General features: G+C 56.1%; 4 protein-coding genes and 1 non-coding gene across 5 annotated transcripts in view; 2 read left to right on the plus strand and 3 right to left on the minus strand.

The window, feature by feature from the left end:
• LOC126963638 (ribosomal RNA-processing protein 7 homolog A) overlaps positions 1 to 1,165 on the plus strand; it is a 198,025-nt gene extending 196,860 nt beyond the window's left edge. The window contains exon 8 of the mRNA XM_050806026.1: positions 720 to 1,165. Within this exon, the coding sequence (XP_050661983.1) occupies positions 720 to 805 (86 nt within the window). The 3' untranslated portion in view covers positions 806 to 1,165. The remainder of the gene's footprint in view (positions 1 to 719) is intronic.
• Positions 1 to 15,425, minus strand: part of TSPO (translocator protein) — a 677,237-nt gene extending 661,812 nt beyond the window's left edge. Inside the window, exon 1 of the mRNA XM_050806137.1 lies at positions 15,416 to 15,425. The gene's annotated coding sequence lies outside the window, so the exon portion shown is untranslated. The remainder of the gene's footprint in view (positions 1 to 15,415) is intronic.
• The window catches only part of SERHL2 (serine hydrolase like 2), a 75,691-nt gene extending 58,995 nt beyond the window's left edge, over positions 1 to 16,696 (minus strand). The window contains exon 1 of the mRNA XM_050806167.1: positions 16,571 to 16,696. Within this exon, the coding sequence (XP_050662124.1) occupies positions 16,571 to 16,574 (4 nt within the window). The 5' untranslated portion in view covers positions 16,575 to 16,696. The remainder of the gene's footprint in view (positions 1 to 16,570) is intronic.
• On the minus strand, positions 1,160 to 5,309 carry LOC126963688 (serine hydrolase-like protein 2). Its single transcript, XM_050806170.1, has 3 exons — positions 4,539 to 5,309; positions 2,964 to 3,060; positions 1,160 to 1,556 (listed from the first exon to the last, which is right to left on the minus strand). Exons 1-3 carry the CDS (start codon positions 4,637 to 4,639, stop codon positions 1,443 to 1,445), a joined length of 312 nt encoding a protein of 103 aa, XP_050662127.1. The 5' UTR covers positions 4,640 to 5,309; the 3' UTR covers positions 1,160 to 1,442.
• LOC126929882 (U6 spliceosomal RNA) lies at positions 6,090 to 6,195 on the plus strand. The gene has a single exon (XR_007717321.1). It is a non-coding gene; the product is annotated as a U6 spliceosomal RNA (small nuclear RNA).
• Positions 16,697 to 17,049: the final 353 nt, after the last annotated feature.

Consider the following 17,049-nt stretch of genomic DNA (forward strand, 5'->3'; position numbering starts at 1 on the left):
GTGTGTGTCAGGTGGCCTGCACAGGACGCTCTCCTGGCTGTGCACCTGATCACCTGTGACCCACTCCTGGTGCTGCAGCTGAGCCTCCTGCCCCACTGCCTGGTGTCCCTGTCTACAGGACAGCTTTCCTGTGGGCCCAGGAGTCTCCTTGCCCTGGCTAGGGCACAGGGAGGGGCTCTGCAGCAGGCCCTGAGCCATCCGCCCAGTCACTGGTGCTTTCCCTGCCTCGCTGGCCCTCTTGGCTCCCACTTGTGCTCGCTCTAGACCCTCAGCTTCCCCCTCCATGCCATCAGCCTGCCACTGACCTGGGCCACCCGGTGCCAGAGTTGCCATCGGCATTCACCAGCACTAGGGGTGGCATCCCTTTACCAAGTCTCAGGGTCGCTCCAGGCCGAGCGGTCAGGACTCCTTCCTTCCCCCTTGCGCAGGGGTCGGGGTGGGGGCGGATGCCTTTGCTTTGTTTCTAGGGCTTCATCTCCAGGCTCGGGGTGCCAGCGTCTCCCACTTTGGCCTTGCCCTTGGACTCGGCCTGCCGTCGGGTTGATTCCTTACAGGATCCAGACCCTGCCCCCAAAGCAGAGCTGGGAAGGGGGCTGGGTTGGTGGGGGAGACATGCCCCTGCGCCCCACAATAACTGGGAGGAGGGGTGGGGCATGAGCAAGCCGGCTGCCCCAGGGGTGTGCTGTCTGACCCTGCCCTGCGCCTCCTCTCACCCTCAGATCTAGCGCAGCTGCGCAAGAAGTTCGAGGAGGACAAGCAGAGGATCGAGCTGCTGCGGGCCCAGCGCAAATTCCGACCCTACTGAGCCGCGAGAACCGCAGTGGATGGCTGGAGGTGCGGGGCCTGGAGGAACATGAGGCGAGGCAGGGCCTGCAGCCGTCTCTGAGAGGCCGAGCTCTGGGAAACAGGCCCCAGGTTGAGGCCACCACATACAACAGCCCCATGAGAGTCCACACAGGCCAGGAGTGAAGGGCCAGGCCACCCCTCGGGTCTTGGGCTTCAGCAGTCCTGGGGACCTGGGCGTGCCCAGAGGAGGACTTGCCCCTTCCGCATCCTGCCTCCACACCCTCCTGTCAAGGACCCTGGATGAATCTGCTCTGTTCTCCCTTTTCCCTCAATGGAAAAGCCCTTGATGGTAACGAAACAGCCTCGAAAGCAGTGAGAACGCGAGAAGCTTTTATTTTCCACCCAGTTGGGCAGCAGGGAAAGGCTAGGTGGCCCCAGCCCGCCCTTCCTCCCTGCAGCTGGCTGGAGATTATTAGCCAGGAGACAGCAGCCCCCCGAACCCAGACTCTGTCTCCCCCTTGAGGTCACAGATGTTGAAGTTGGAATCTCACTCCTTCCCCTGACTACACCCTAGGCTGGGCGTCAAGACCAGTGAGGCATGTCCCCACAGGCCTGGCCTTGTTGCGGTCGTCATAGTTCCAGGCCCAGAGCTACAGCTAGGCTGTGAGCATGTGTTTGTGCTGTAAGAAGGAGCTGATGATACTGGCCACATGCTGGGGTTCGCTCATGTGGACACAGTGATTGCCTGGGACTTCCACAAACTGGAACCGCTGGAGAAAGGAGAGGGTGTGTGGTGAGGTGTGGCCAGAGGAGCCTAGGGAGCTCCATAGGCCTTGGGGTCAAGGCCCTCCCATAGCCTTCAGGCTCCCTGCAGGGCAGGAGCACCTCCCGTGGTGAGTTTCCCACACACTCAATGCCTTGGAGCCGGGTCAGTCCATAGCACCCCAGGAGGTGTGTGAGCCCTGGGGACTTGGAGGCCTCCCAGCTGAGTTGTGAAGTTGCATGGCAGGGACAGGGCGGGGCCGAGGCCAGGGTTGCTGTGATTGTATTAGAGGAAGTCCCCGTGAGAAAAAATAATCAGATGGGGGTGTGAGCAGCCTGCAGACTTGTGCCTGCCTTCAAGAAGCCAGACAGGAAGGCCCTGCCTGCCTTGGCTCTGACCAGGTGACCGGCCAGCCATAGGTGCGCTTCCTCCCTTTGTGACAACACCAGGAAACCTGCAGAGGCCCCAGGGTCAGGTGTTTGAGGGTAAGTGACCATGAATCACCAGGTGCTCCCAGGAACCCGGGCACAGCCACCCCCACCTACAGCCAGCACACCCACTGGCGCGATGGGTGCGGAGAGAAGAGGCAGCCAGATGTTCTGCTGTGGTTTGGAAGCCTATAAAATGTGAGACTAGGCTGGGCACGGTGGCTCCTGTCTGCAAAAGCAGCACTTCGGGAGGCCAAGTCAGGTAGATCACCTGAGGTCAGGAGTTTGAGACCAGCCTGGCCAACATGGTGAAACCCCGTCTCTTAAAAATATAAAAATTAGCTGGGCATAGTGGCAGATGCCTGTAATCCCAGCTACTCAGGAGGCTGAGGCAGGAGAGTTTCTTTGAACCCAGGAGGCATAGGTTACAGTGAGCCAAGATCTTGCCACTGCACTCCAGCCTGGGCAACAGAGTGAGACTCCATGACTCCATCTCAAAAAAAAAAAAAAAGTAGGACTATTAGCTGGGCATGATGGTGTGCACCTGTAGTCCCAGCTACTCAGGAGGCTGAGGTGGGAGGATCACTTGAGCCCTGGAGTTTGAGGCTGCAGTGAGCTATGATTGAGCCACTGCACTCCAGCCTGAGCAACGGAATGAGACCCTGTTTCAAAAAATAAAAACTGTGGGCCTGTCTCTGGCAGTTGGGTCACCTAATTGTGCCTGGCCCAGGAAGGAGGGTGGGTACTCGAGGATGATAAAAGAATCTCCCCACCAAAGGTCTCTTGTTTCCTGAATTCTGATGACATGTGTCCCCAGGCCTCTAGGGACTGACCACAGTGGAGCATGAGGCCTCAGAGATCCTGGTGGTCACTTGTTGGACCTGGGGCCAGACCAGGGGTCTTCCCAGTGCACGAGAAGAGATGGGTGAGGTGGGACCAGAGTGGGTGACAGTGGCCGGACACCAGCTCCCTGAGCCCCGCCTTACCTCTTTGAGGGTGGACTTCAGCGTGTGTATCATGAATGACAGGGACTCCTTGCTATAGTAACTCTCTCTTCTCACATCAAAATATCCGTGGACTGCTCTGGAAAGTGAGGAGTTGGGGTTGTTGGGGTTCATCTTAGAACCGCCTCCCAGCACTGCCCTCATCCTGCCCTGGGTTCAGGCCTCTGAGGAGAAACCAAAGCCTGGGCTCCCCCACCTCCCACAGCTGGGTCCCTTGACCCTGGGTTGGATTTGAGGTTCAGTTAATCTCAGCTCACACACAGCTGGCACAAGCCAGGCGCAAGCGAGTGCTTAAGGTACAGCCCTGCTGGGGCACAGAGTTCAGGACTTGGCCACAGTCACAGCCCTGAATAGCAGAGCTGGGATCTGAACAGGCTCTGGAGTCCACACTTGCTCTGAGAGAATTTACGTCTTTACAATCCTCCCATTGAAAGTCTACAATCCCGTGGTTTTTAATACGTTGAGTTGTGAGACCATCGTCACAATTACAGAACATTTTCATCACCCCCAATGAAGTCCCGAACCTCTGCGCTTTCACACACACACACCCCCCCACAGGCTTCCGGTCCTGAGCAACCATGAACTGGCTTTGTCTCTGCAGTGTGTCCTATTTGGACTTGAGCGTGAATGCAGTCATACAACACGTAGACGGTTGCGTCTGACTTCGTCCGCTTAGCGTGAAGGTTCATCCACACTGGAGCCCATCTCAGAGCTTCGTTTCTTTTTATGGCTTAAAAATTGTCTGTGGTGGACCAGGCATGGTGGCTCATACCTGTAATCCCAGCACTTTGGGAGCCTAAGGCAGGTGGATCATGAGGTCAGGAGATGGAGATCAGCCTGGCCAACATGGTGAAACCTCCTCTCTACTAAAAATACAAAAGTCAGTCAGGCGTGGTGGCGGGCACCTGTAGTCCCAGCTACTTGGGTGGCTGAGGCAGGAGAATCGCTTGAATCCAGGAGGCAGAGGTTGCAGTGAGCAGACATTGCGCTCACTGGTCATGGAGTCTTACCTGGGCATGCCCCCTGCTGACACCTGTAGAAAGGTGTGGGACAGGCCAGGCATGGTGGCTCACGCCTGTAATCCCAGCACTTTGGGAGGCTGAGCTGGGCAGATCACGAAGTCAGGAGATCGAGACCATCCTGACTAACATGGTGAAAACCCGTCTCTACTAAAAAATACAAAAATTAGCCGGGCGCCTGTAGTCCCAGCCACATGGGAGGCTGAGGCAGGAGAATGGCGTGAACCCGGGAGGCGGAGCTTGCAGTGAGTGGAGACTGCGCCACAGCACTCCAGCCTGGGCGACAGAGGGAGACTCCATCTCCAAAAAAAAAAAAAAGGTGTGGGACAGCCCTGGCCCATCCCCTGCTGCCTGAGCCCTCCCCTCCTTGCTCCTTCCATGACCCTGCTGCCAGGGGGGCTTCCCGAAAAAGATCTTGAGCCTCAGCGGTGTGGTCAACACAGAGAACTTGGAGCCTCATGCCAGGGCTGCCTCCCGGAGATTCCTGGCGCCCATGTGTCTTTTGGGGGTAACTGAAGGGCACTTGGTCCAGACTCACTTGATGAACAGGACATGGGCCTGCAGCTTCCTGATGGAATGCGCATACAGCTCCCTGCTGAGGAAGTCAAAGCTGTTCTCAGGCTGCAGAGACAAAAGCATGGTGAATTCTCGTCACAAGGCACAGGCACTCTTGTGGGCTCAAAACCCATGTCTGTTGGGGCAGCTTAGCCCTGGCACGGGCACCTTAGCCATCCACCCTGGATCCGAGCCCAGGACCCCACCACATCACCGCCTCATCGAAGGCTCTTTAGCCCCTGGTGGCCAGAGACTCCTGCCCTCTCCAAGTCTGTTCTCCCCTCTTCCTGGGCTCCTGGCTACCCAGCCTGACTCCATTTCCCATACTCCTTTGCCACTGGGTATGCCTGTGTGATTAAAGGCAGAGAAGTGACTTGGGCCACTTCTGGGCCTGGATTTTAGGACTGAGGCGTGGCCCTTCCACACCCCTTTCCCAGTCCGCAGGCTGCACCTCACGCTGTCCCCTGCCAGCCTGGGACAGGCTTCTTGCCAGCAGGAAGAAACTTGCTGGGACCACAGTACAGGATGGGCACTCCATCATGGCCCCTGCAGGCCTCCTCCGCAGCCCTGCCTGCCCTGTCTTTTGACTATTTCACATCTGGATGGTGGGGATGTGGCCAGCTCCAGTGAGATGTGCTGTAGGTATGACACGAAGCTGGATTTGGAAAACAGCATGCAAAATAATGCAGTCAAGTTTTATGTTGATTACATCTGAAATCACATCGTGGATGTTAAATAATAATATGAGAACAATTGATAGAGCCTTTTTTTTTTTTTTTTTGAGACGGAGTTTTGCCTTTGTTGCCAGAGGACAAGCTTCATAAATGCATGCTCAGTGGATTAATTCCAGGAAGCTCCCGTAAGGACCAGCTCCATGAAATTACACCCGATACTCCTCCACCTCCAGCATCATGAATATAAAATTGCTATGGCTATGAACACACACACCCGTGAAAACTCACTGCCCTGGTTCCACCCTGGCCCTCCAGCTATTTTCTGCTTCTCAGACCAAAATGACCTGAGATGCCTTTCCTGAAACAGGGGTTCCCATACTGTCCTCACGGCCCGCGTGCTCTCATATGGCAGCTGCCACATCTCACAGCGGGGTGTGGCCAAGCCTTTCGGGCCTGCGCACAGGAGGGGCTTCTCGGGCACAAGAGGAACAGGCAAACTTGAATCTGTCTCTACTAAAAATACAAAAATTAAGCTGGGCGCAGTGGCTCACGTCTGTCATCCCAGCGCTTTGGGAGGCCAAGGCGGGCAGATCGCTTGAGGTCAGAAGATTGAGACCAGCCTGGCAAATGTGGTGAAACGCCATCTCTACTAAAATTACAAAAAATTAGCTGGGCATGGTGTTAGGCGCCTGTAATCCCAGCTACTCAGGAGGCTGAGACAGGAGAATTGCTTGAACCCCGGAAGCAGAAGTTGCAGTGACCCAAACTTGGGCCACTGCACCCCAGCCCGGATGACAGAGTAAGACTTGGTGTCTAAATAAATAAATAAATAAATAAATAAATAAATAAATAGAATGTGGGTGCTTTGCTTCAGTAGCACATATACTGCCAAATTGGAACAATATAGAGAAGACTAGCAAGGCCCCTGTACAAGCATGATATGAAAATTCGTGAAATGTTCCTTTACAAAAAAATTAAAAAAAATTCAGATCACCTGAGGTCAGGAGTTCCAAACCAGCCTGCCCAACATGGTGAAACCCCGTCTCTACTAAAAATACACAAAAAACTAGCCCAGCATGGTGTAGGGCACCTGTAATCTCAGCTACACGAGAGACTGAGCAAGGGGAATCGCTAGATTCTAGTGAGCTGAGATCACGCCATTGCACTCCAGCCTGGGCGACAAGAGCAAGACTCTGTATAACAACAATAATAAAAATAAGGAAAAATAGAACTTTTAAAACATTAAAAAAAGAAAAATGAATCACTACCTCACACCATGCTCAAGAACAAATCCCACACGGATCAAAGACAAACACATTAACATTCCCAGACCATTGACTGACACCCTGGTCTAAGCCTTATCTCTTGGCCTGGGCCTGGAGAGCAGCTCTCAGCGGTCTCCCTGCAGTTAGAGCTTCCCCACCTCTAATGACAGTGTCTCACATGTGTCCCGTGTTCTATCGTTTTTGAACAATCACAAAATAGCACAGGCCATGAGTACCTGAAGCGACAGCAGTGTGTGAGGCCACTCAACACACATGACCTCACCTAGTCTCGACAACAACCCTTCAAAGGCAGGCCCAGGGCGTGGCTCCCCTAGCCAAGCTGCTCAGAAACCAGCTGAATGAATGAAAGCACCTTCTTTCTGCACATGAGACAACCAAGGCTCAGAGGGTAAGCACCTCGCCCAAGGTCACACAGCCCCTCAGTGGCAGAGATGGCCAAGTTTCTATTAATACAAGTGCTCCAGTGACACACTTCCAGGCTTCCAGATGGGACGCGGTTTTTTGAGAACTTTGTCATCCTGCCCCTCCCCTCTTCACAGCCTCTATCAGGAATCCCGCTCTCAACAGATGCACCGAGCTGACTTCCAGCTTTTCCCTGTGCAGCGGTCAGTGCCTGGAATGTCTCCCTCCTCTCCTCACCTCCACTGACTCTATTTAATGCCACTGAAGTGCACACTTACAAACAGTTAAGTTGACAATTATTATGTATTATGTTACCTATGTAATTTTCTTTTTTTTTTTGAGATGGAGTCTCTCTCTGTCGCCCAGACTGCAGTGCAGTGGTGCGATCTTGGTTCACTGCAACCTCCGCCTCCCATTCAAGCGATTCTCCTGCCTCAGCCTCCCGAGTAGCTGGGATCACAGGCGTGTGCCACCACGCCTAGCTAACTGTTTTGTTGTTGTTGTTTTTGTATTTTTAGTAGAGAAGGGGTTTCACCATATTGGCTAGGCTAGTCTCAAACTCCGGACCTCAGGTGATCCACCTACCCCAGCCAAAGAGCTGGGATTACAGGCGTGAGTCACCATGCTCAGCCTGTAATTTTCAAAAACAACAAAAGTGCTAACAGGCAAACTGTGGCGGGGGGAGCAGAGGCAGCGGTACTCACCCAGGAGATCCTCTGGTCTCTGTTCAGAACCAGACCTGGAGGCAGAAGCACAAAGACAGCGGCGTCAATGCTGTCTGTCAGGGTCAGGGGACACTCCGTGACTTTGCTGGGATCCCCAGGCCTTTTCAGCCAGGGCTCATTTCTCCCACCTGCCCCCAACATCCTCAGCTGCCCACGACTCCCTATCCTGGGGTCCAGCTGGACCAGGGCTCGACCATGGCCACCTGACCACGGACCTGTCAGCCCACACAGGCCCTCACCAGCCACCCCAAAGGGCCGGTGCAAAATGAGGGCAGGAGCTTAGGCTGACAGTCGGGTGGACAGTGGAGCTCTCATCTCTGAGAAACTCATTCATTCCTTTAGTCACTAGGAAGAAGCAAATAAGTACCAATCGTGTCATCGTTTGTTGAGAAGACACTGAATGAAAAAAGAAACATGAGCGGAGTTGCGAGGCCTGGGTGGTGCCCAGCTTCAGCTTCGGGTGCTGACTTGGTTCTCTGCCCCCATCCCGATGGTGGCCAACAACTCAGCCTCAAGTACAGGCTGAACACTCGGCAGTTCCTTCCCGAGCAATGTCCCCTCAAGAACAGCCTGCATGGGAGTGTCCAGAAAGGGCAGAGGGTCCCCTGTGGCCCTGGGGGTAATCGCAAGCTGGAAGCTGCCGGCGGTCGGAAGGGATGGAGACGTGAACAGAGGGGTGTTTGTATGGAACCCGTCCAGCAGGACACACGGGGACTAGAGCTACAGGTGTCCACAGGGATAAGAGGCAGGGCTGTTCCCTCCCCCATATAAATCTTTCTCAAATACCTGCATGGCCAGGCCTCCCCACCACCCCTTCTTATTTTTCTCCATGGCACTTTCTCTTTTTTGAGACAGAGTTCCCCTCTGTCGCTCAGGCTGGAGTGCAGTGGTGTGATCTCGGCTCCCTGCAACCTCTGCCTCTCGGGTTCAAGCAATTCTCCTGCCCCAAACTCCAGTGTGGCTGGGACTACAGGCGCCCGCCACTACGCCCAGCTAATTTTGTATTTTTAGTAGAGACGGGTGTTGCCATGTTGGCCAGGCTGGTCTCAAACTCCTGAGCTCAAATGATCTGTCCACCTCCTGAAGTGCTGGGATTACAGGTGTGAGCCGTCACGCCCAGCCCCCATAGCACTTTCTAAGGCGCTTCATCCTTTGCCTGTTGACTGCTTCTCTCCTCTGCTAGAGTTCAGCTTTCACGAGGACAAACAGTTTGGTCTGCCTTGTTCACAGCTATATCCTCAGGACCAAGAACTGTGCCTGCCACATAGGAGGGGCTCCCAAAGTGCTTGCTGAATGAATAGACAGGTGTTTACCTCTGGGTGAGGTCCAGGAGGAGCTGGAGAGGGTTCAAAGGAACGGGTGCTGTGCCATTGTTTTAGCAGTGTGATGGGTGCACAGGTTATTACTGTTATTAACATTATTATTTTATTATTTAAACATACATATATGGGCTGGGCACCGTGTTTTGTGCCTGTAATCCCAGCATTCCGGGAGGCCGAGGCGGGTGGATCACTTGAAGCCAGGAGTTTGAGACCAGCCTGGCCAACATGGTGAAACGCCATCCCTACTGAAAGTACAAAAAAATTAGCCAGGTGTCATGGCGGGCGCCTGTAGTCCCAGCTACTCAGGAGGCTGAGGCATGAGAATGGCCTGAACCAGGGAGGCAGAGGTTGTGGTGAGCTGAGATGGTGCCACTGCACTCCAGCCTGGGTGACAGAGCAAGACTCTGTCTCAAAAAATTAAACAAACAAAAAAACACTAAACTATACATATATGATATACCAACAAGATTTGTATGGGGGGGGCCTAAACCACCTGATTTTCAAGTTCACATGGAAAAATTACACAGGCAAGAATAGCAGGAGGTCAGGCACCTGTAATTCCAGCACTTTGGGAGGCCGAAGTGGGAGGATCACTTGAGACCAGCCTGGGTAATGGAGCAAGACCCCATCTCTACACAGAAAACTAAAAGATTTAGCAGAGCATAGTGGCACACGCCTGTAGTTCCAGCTACTGGGAAGACTGAAGTGGGAGGGTTGAGCCAGGGAGACAGAGGCTGCAGTGAGCCGAGAGATCCTGCCAGTATCCTGCCTAGTATCTTAGTATCCTGCCTAGTGCTTAGTATCCCGCCTAGTCTAGGGCAAGTCTTTGACATCCTCAGTAAGAACAGTGACAAATATATAACAGCCTTGGACAGCGGAGTACCTTACCTGTGGCCACCTTTGTGGTTCCTCTTTGCAAGAGGAGCTCCCCGCACTCCTCATTCAAGTGGCTATTGCTCTTCAGTAACCTGGGAGAGACAGAAGGATGCTGGGTGCCTGGAGGCCAATAAAGAGGAGGTCAGAGGGCATCAGATGAAAAGGAGAGGAGGGCCAGGGATGGTGGCTCATGCCTGTAATCCCAGCACTTTGGGAGGCTGAGATGGACGGATCACCTGAGGTCAGGAGTTCGAGACCAGCCTGGCCAACATGGTAAAACCCCATCTCTACTAAAAATATAAAACTTAGCTAGACATGGTGGCGTGTGCCTATAATCCAAGCTACTTGGGAGGCTGAGGCATGAGAATCACTTGAACCCAAGAGGCAGAGGTTGCAGTGAGCTGAGATTGTGGCACTGCACTCCAGCTTGGGGAACAGAGCGAGATTTGGTCTCCAAAAAAAAAAAAAAAGGGGGAGAGAAGAGCAGCGAAAGGGAGGAAAGGGAGATCACCCACAAAGGGTGTATATGTCCCATGCGTGTTTTTTTTTGAGACAGAGTCTCACTCTGTCACCCAAGGTAGAGTACAATGGTGTGCTCTTGGCTCACTGCAAGCTCCACCTCCTGGGTTCACGCCATTCTCATGCCTCAGCCTCCTGAGTAGCTGGGACTACAGGTGCCCACTACCACCATGCCCAGCTAATTTTTTGTATTTTTAGTAGAGACGGGGTTTCACCGTGTCAGCCAGGATGGTCTCGATCTCCTGACCTCGTGGTCCGCCTGCATCGGACTCCCAAAGTGGTGGGATTACAGGCGTGAGCCATCGCACCCAGCCCTTGTTTTCTTTTTAATGGAGACAGGGTAACACTCTGTCACCCAGGCTGGGGTACAGTGACGTGATCATGGCTCTCCGCAGCCTCGACCTCCTGGGGCTAAGCAATCCTCCCAACTAAGGCTGCCAAGTAGCTGGGACCACAGGCGTGTGCCACCGTGACCAGCTAATTTTTTTGTTTATTTTTTTGATATAGGGTTTCACTGTGTCGCTAAGGCTGGTCTCTACTCCTGGGCTCAAGCTATCTTCCACCTCAGCTTCCCAGTGTGCTGGGATTACAGGTGTGAGCTACTGCGCCTGGACTGTGTCCGTATTTCAATGGCATGTTTACAGCGGCAGGGTGTGTGTGTGCGCGCATGCGTGTGGTGGGGCAGTGGGCGGCAGGGTGTGTGTGTGCGCGCGTGCGTGTGGTGGGGCAGTGGGCGGCAGGGTGTGTGTGTGCGCACGTGCGTGTGGTGGGGCAGTGGGCGGAAGGGTGTGTGTGTGCGCGCGTACGTGTGGTGGGGCAGTGGGTGGAAGGGTGTGCGTGTGGTGGGGCAGTGGCTGGAAGGGTGTGTGTGTGCGCGCGTGCGTGTGGTGGGGCAGTGGGTGGAAGGGTGTGTGTGTGCGCGCGTGCGTGTGGTGGGGCAGTGGGCGGCAGGGGGGGGTGTGTGTGTGTGCGCGTGCGTGTGGTAGGGCAGTGGGCGGCAGGGGGGTGTGTGTGTGCGCGTGCGTGTGGTGGGGCAGTGGGCGGCAGGGGGGGTGTGTGTGTGCGCGTGCGTGTGGTGGGGCAGTGGGCGGCAGGGGGGGTGTGCGCGCGTGCGTGTGGTGGGGCAGTGGGCGGCAGGGTGTGTGTGTGCGCGTGCGTGTGGTAGGGCAGTGGGGGGCTTCTCCTCCTTCAGACAACAAATATGTGTGGAGCTCCGACCTACCAGGCCCACCGCCAGATGCAGGACGCACAAACATGACCAAGTCAGCCATAGTGGGGGTTGTGGGGATCACAGGCCTCGGGAACCAGGGGAGTCAGTAGGCTCTTATTGGACAGTGTGGTTACCTGCAGGGCAGGGAGGGACAGCTCGCCTGGGGGTGTCAGGGCAGGGTTCCCAGCTGAGGCCCCCAGGAGTGGGGAAGCCAGTGAGCAAGCACAGGGGAGAATTCCAGCTAAGGGAGCCCAGGCTGGAGTCCCAGAGGGGAGAGAAGGCGTGGAAGCAGCGTGTGCTCGGGGAGAGGCGGGGGCTGAGAGGTGTGGGGAGGGTATTGGAGTAAGGAAGGGGCATGGCCGGAGCAGGGGCAGAGGGAAAGGAGATAACGTCCCTGAAGACCCTGGGAAGCCTGGTGCTCAGCGTGACCCCAGAGAGAAACAGGCTTGTTGGGTGAAAGGGAGAGACAAGCTTCCCCACGTCTCACCGGGTGTCCTCCCGTGGACCCCACAGCTCCCCATCCACACCAGGCACTCACCTCTGCAGCAGCTGCTTCAGGCTGTACACACGCGAGGGCTCCTGGGAGGCCTCTACCTGCAGCATGTGCTCTATGGTTCTCCGCTTGCAGGTCAGCAAGTTCTCCACTTCCTAAGAAGGCACAGTTGGCTGGGTGGGCAGGGATCCAGGCTGCAGACGAGGCCTCCGCCCCTCCCAGCCCTGCCCTCTGCTGTCGCTGAGCCCCTCTCAGCAAAGTGGACACAGGCGCAGCTCTGGCTAGTCAGTCCCGCGATTCTGAACCAGTCTGTGTTTCATCTCAGTCACAGCCAGCCTGGTCTTGCCTGCGGCCAGGGACACTTGAAGAAATCAGGTGGGATGATGGGGAGGTTGGGGAATCTCTGTCAACTGTTGAGTGCTTTGCAAAGGCATGAAATTAGGGTCCAGAGGCCATGAACCACCGGGGTTGGCGATTTCTTCTGGTTCAACAAATGCCATCATTCTCAGTGGCAGACAGGGAGTGGCGGAAAGGGCACCGTTCTGGGGCTTCCAGGCTGCCCCAGGATGCGTGGCTCACTCTGTGAGGACAGCCTCGGGCCCACTGCCTGGGACTGCAGAGGGGGCAACTCCCATCTACCTGCTCCTGAGAATGGAGGACAAGAGGAACAAATGCCCCTCTTGACTCACCCAGGAGGAAGCCCCCGGGGGCACTGCGCTTGTCAATTCAGTGGGTGAAATGCAGAAAGAAGGGAGTGTCTGCTGTCTGCCATCTGTGAACTGGATCCTCACAATAGTCCCTGAGCTAGCTGAGCTCATGCAAGGAACATTTACTGAGCCCTCCCTAGGTGCCAGGGTTCGGGGTGTGGTGACAAAGAGATGGACATGATTCTTGCCCTTATGGCATCTGTGGTCATTCTTTTTTTTCCTTTTTTTCTTTTTTTTTTTTGGAGATGGAGATTTACTCTTGTTATCCAGGCTGGAGTGCAATGGCACGATCTCAATTCACCACAACCTCCGCCTCCCGGGTTCAAGTGATTCTCCTGCCTCGGCCTCCTGAGTAGCTGGGATTACAGGCATGCGCCACCACGCCCAGCTAATCTTGTATTTTCAGTACAGACAGGGTTTCTCCATGTTGGTCAGGCTGGTCTCAAACTCCTGACCTCAGGTGATCCGCCCGCCTTGGCCTCCCAAAGTGCTGGGATTACAGGCATGAGCCACCGCGTCCGGCCGATCTGTGGTCCTTCTATGGACAAAAAACCTGAAACTGATGGGAGTTGTGTCACAACTGAGAGGCTGAGACCTTGGCAAGAAAATGACAGGATGTCAGGGCTGGCCGTCATTCAGCCCAATCTCATTTTACAGGAGCGGGAACTAAGGCCCGGAGAGGCAAAGTAACTTGCCAAAGGTCACCCAGCAGGTAAACAACCAGGCCAGGACCCAGATGCAGGGACAGTACTGGTTACAGGTAGTCGTGGCCAGAGGGGTCAGTACTTGTTCCATCAGTTCACTTTTAGGGCTGTCATGTGTGGTGGTGCAACGTGTACACAGTGCAAAGGCATTCAACTGGGTGTGAGTGCACTGCGCCTGCCCAGCTGTGTGCCCTACAACATCCTCCAGCCATGGCTCCTGCCCTCTTCCACCCCTGCCACTGCATGATCAGTCTGGCATTCTGCAGATCCCAAGCCACACATCCAGTTTCCAAGGGGTCCCCCATACCCCTTCTCCTGACCACTCCTAGGGGTATAAGCAGCAGAGAGCTGTCCTCTGGTGGAGAGCGGGTCCCTGACTCCCCTTTCCCACCCTCTGCCGCCTCCTCCTGCTTCCCTAGTGTCCACCAAAGGAGACAGGGCTGAGAGTACTGCCCGGGGTGCAGGTCCTCCCTAATGACAGCACGCACGAAAGCCCCGCTTCTCACATTCGATTCCAGGAGAAGTAGCGGTGAGTCCAGCAAGATAAGTTTATTCACCATCTCGGGGAAGATACAGGAAAACTGTGAGGACAGCAGAAGGGGAGAATGAATAGGGGGAAGAAGGAAAGGACATGCCCACCTTTCCCAGGGGACCCTGGAGTTCCCGGAAACATCTTTTAGGCTCGGGGAGGGTGCTGACCAAGGGGCCAGAAGGAGAATATTCTATCCTATGGTGTGCCTTCCCCCACCACCCGCAAGTCTGTACCTAGCACTGAGCTGCAGACCCTGGTGATGGCGGGACTCCAGGGTGCTCTGGGACAGGGTAGGAGGGCGTGAAAACATTAACTCTACCAGAAGTCTCCACCGTTTCCACCAACTTCCTGGTATAATGACTATTACTGTGACAGGAGGAGGCACTTCCTGTCCCAGGTACCTTCTCTTTCCTCCTCTGTGCTACCATCCCTACCCCACCCGAGGGACCCCTAGTTGGCCAGACAAAGCCATCTACTCACCATTCCGCCCACAATGCCACCTGGGGGACAAAAGAGCCGTGGGTGACATTCCCTCACTCCCTCCCCAGCTGCAAACCCTAAAGCTTCTTTCCACCAGTGGCGGAGGGAGAGGGGGGCTCCATATGGGTGGCTGGGGGCTCACTATTAGGTCACGATGGCCCCTTCATCAGACCCGACCACTCAAAAGACCACATTTCCCTCATCTCTGTGTCCCTTGCAGCAGTTGCCTGAGGTCAGAGGACGCAGTGGTCAATCTCTGATGCTCTCATCTCTCTTTGCCGATCTCATAAGCGCAGGGGAAAGCGGTGGGGCAGCAGCTCCTATCCTTCCCTCCCAGCCCTACTCCAGGCCCAGTCAGCTGCTGGTCAGTGTACTCACCGAAGCTGTGGCCCAGAATGGAGAATCGATTCCATTTCAAGGCTGGAAACACAAGGAGCCAGAAGGTCCGGCTGTGCACAGGCTCAGCCCGCCCTCTCGCTTCTACTCCCCGGGCTCAGGAAATCCCTTCCCAGCATCTGGGGTGTCCACCCAGGAGACCAGCTTGGGGGAACCACAGGAGGAAGCAAACTTTTCAACTTTCCTAAGATCTCCCGTGAATTGCTGGCAGACCTGGGGCCAGAGCCCAGGCCCCACTCCCAGGCCAGTGCAGCTTCCTGGATCCTAGCACCACTCCAATGCTAAGAGGGGGTGTCCCAGAGCAACCCCGTGCCGAAAAATACACTGCTTCTTACCTGCCACAACTCTTCGGATCTCACTCACAAAAGTCTGGTGGTAATATGGGACACCTGGGCTGTAATGGGACGAGAGCCCATGACCTCCGAAATCCATGGCAACATAATAAAAGTCTGAAACAGAGAGAAGCAGGTTGGAGGGCAGGAAGAGGTGTCTATGCCAGCTGTCTCCCCGCCCTCCTCACTCCCCTGCAGACCTCCCCCCTCACCTTCTTGCCCACTTTCCCCCTGGACTTCCCTTCAGCCCCAGCCTCACACCTTGCGGGAGAAGAGGGATGAGTCTGTCGAAGGAGTTGGCATTGTCCAGCCAGCCGTGCAGGCAGAGAACTGGAGGGCCCTGCAGGGAGCCCCAGGCTTTGGCTGCGATGTGGCCCCAGGGCACAGCCAACTTCAGCTCTGAGATGAGACCTGAAAGACAGAGCCGGCTCTTTCATTCCTTCACTCTTTCATCCATGAAGCTGGTGCTCCCTGAGCCCCTTATCTCTGCCTGCTGTGCTTGAGCCAGGGGTCATGTCCAGAGAGACTGAGACCTTTAGTTGCCCCCAGAAGGTTATGGGGAGAGAGCCCCAGACATGGGTGTGGGGACTCCCAGAGGAGGGAAAGATAAGCTAAGCCAGAAAAACCTGAGACAGGCCTCACAGCATGCACCCCATTGAAACTGGGTGAGAACCTTCTAGAATGTGCTGGGGCAGGTGTGCTGGTCAGGCCTGGAGCCCACCACTTGCTGGCTGGGTGACCTTGGACAAATTACTAAAATGTCTTGAGACTCAGTTTCCTTTCCTGTAAAACCGGAGTAAACAGAGTCAACAGCCAGTTTCCTTAGCCTTTCCCAAGGGCCAGAGGGGTGCCAAACCCTCACACATGCAGCAGGTGGGACCACTGTCACTCTCACTCCACCGAGCGGGAAACTGAGGCACTGGGAGCTGCAGCCATGCCCAAGGTCACACTGGGCGACAGGGACGGAGTGGAAATTTAGGGCAAGTAGTGGGACTCCAGGATCCACCGCTGCCCCCAGAGCTCGTAGCCTTCGCAGCCTCCGCCGTCCCTGCCGGGCTGGAGACCCGCGCTCCCCCGACACCCACGCGCACGCTCGGCTAACTCAGGGGCTCCTAGAACCCTGCGAGGCCACGTGCGGCCGCATCCTGGGGCCCCCACCTCCCGGCTGGTCGCGCTGTCACGCCCCGGGACTGCCGAGGAAGGAGCTTCGACACCTAGGAGGGCGACGCGGTCGGCGAACCCTCCACTCCATCCCGCCCTCCTCCACAGTCCCAATCAGGTGGGTGGGCAGCGGGGCGCTCGCGCGAGGCCTCCCCGTGCCAGAGGAGTCTAAGGAGACCTGTTGCGGCGTTCTCACCCATCGCTCTTGTCTGGCGAATGCGCTGCCTTCACTCCCTCACGCCGGGCTACGTCGCTAGAGAGGAGGGACGCCCGCACTTCCATGCGCTGCCTCTAGGCTGTCCCGCCGCGCCGCGCCGCGCGCCCCGCCCCGCCCCACGCAGGCCACGCCTCCACGTCGCAGGCCCCGCCTTCCCACCGCCCTCCCTGCTCCCTCACAGGCCCCGCTCCAACAGCCACCGGCCCCACCCCTTAGGCTGCCCCGCCCCACCTCAGGCAGGCCCCGCAACTCCGGCAGTCCCCGCCCCCATTCAGAAAGCAGAGCCTTCCCACCGCCCTGCCAGCGCCCCTCGCGGGCCCTGCTCCCAAGGCCGCGGGCTCCTTCCCAGTAAGGCCCCGGCTCCTCCCCAGGAAGGCCCGGACTCCACCCCAGAAAGGCCCCCACCACCCGCCAGGCCCCGCCATCCCACCGACCTGTCCGCGCCCACCGGCTGGAAC

Source organism: Macaca thibetana, chromosome 10 (assembly GCF_024542745.1).
Source record: "Macaca thibetana thibetana isolate TM-01 chromosome 10, ASM2454274v1, whole genome shotgun sequence".
Lineage (NCBI taxonomy): Eukaryota > Metazoa > Chordata > Mammalia > Primates > Cercopithecidae > Macaca > Macaca thibetana.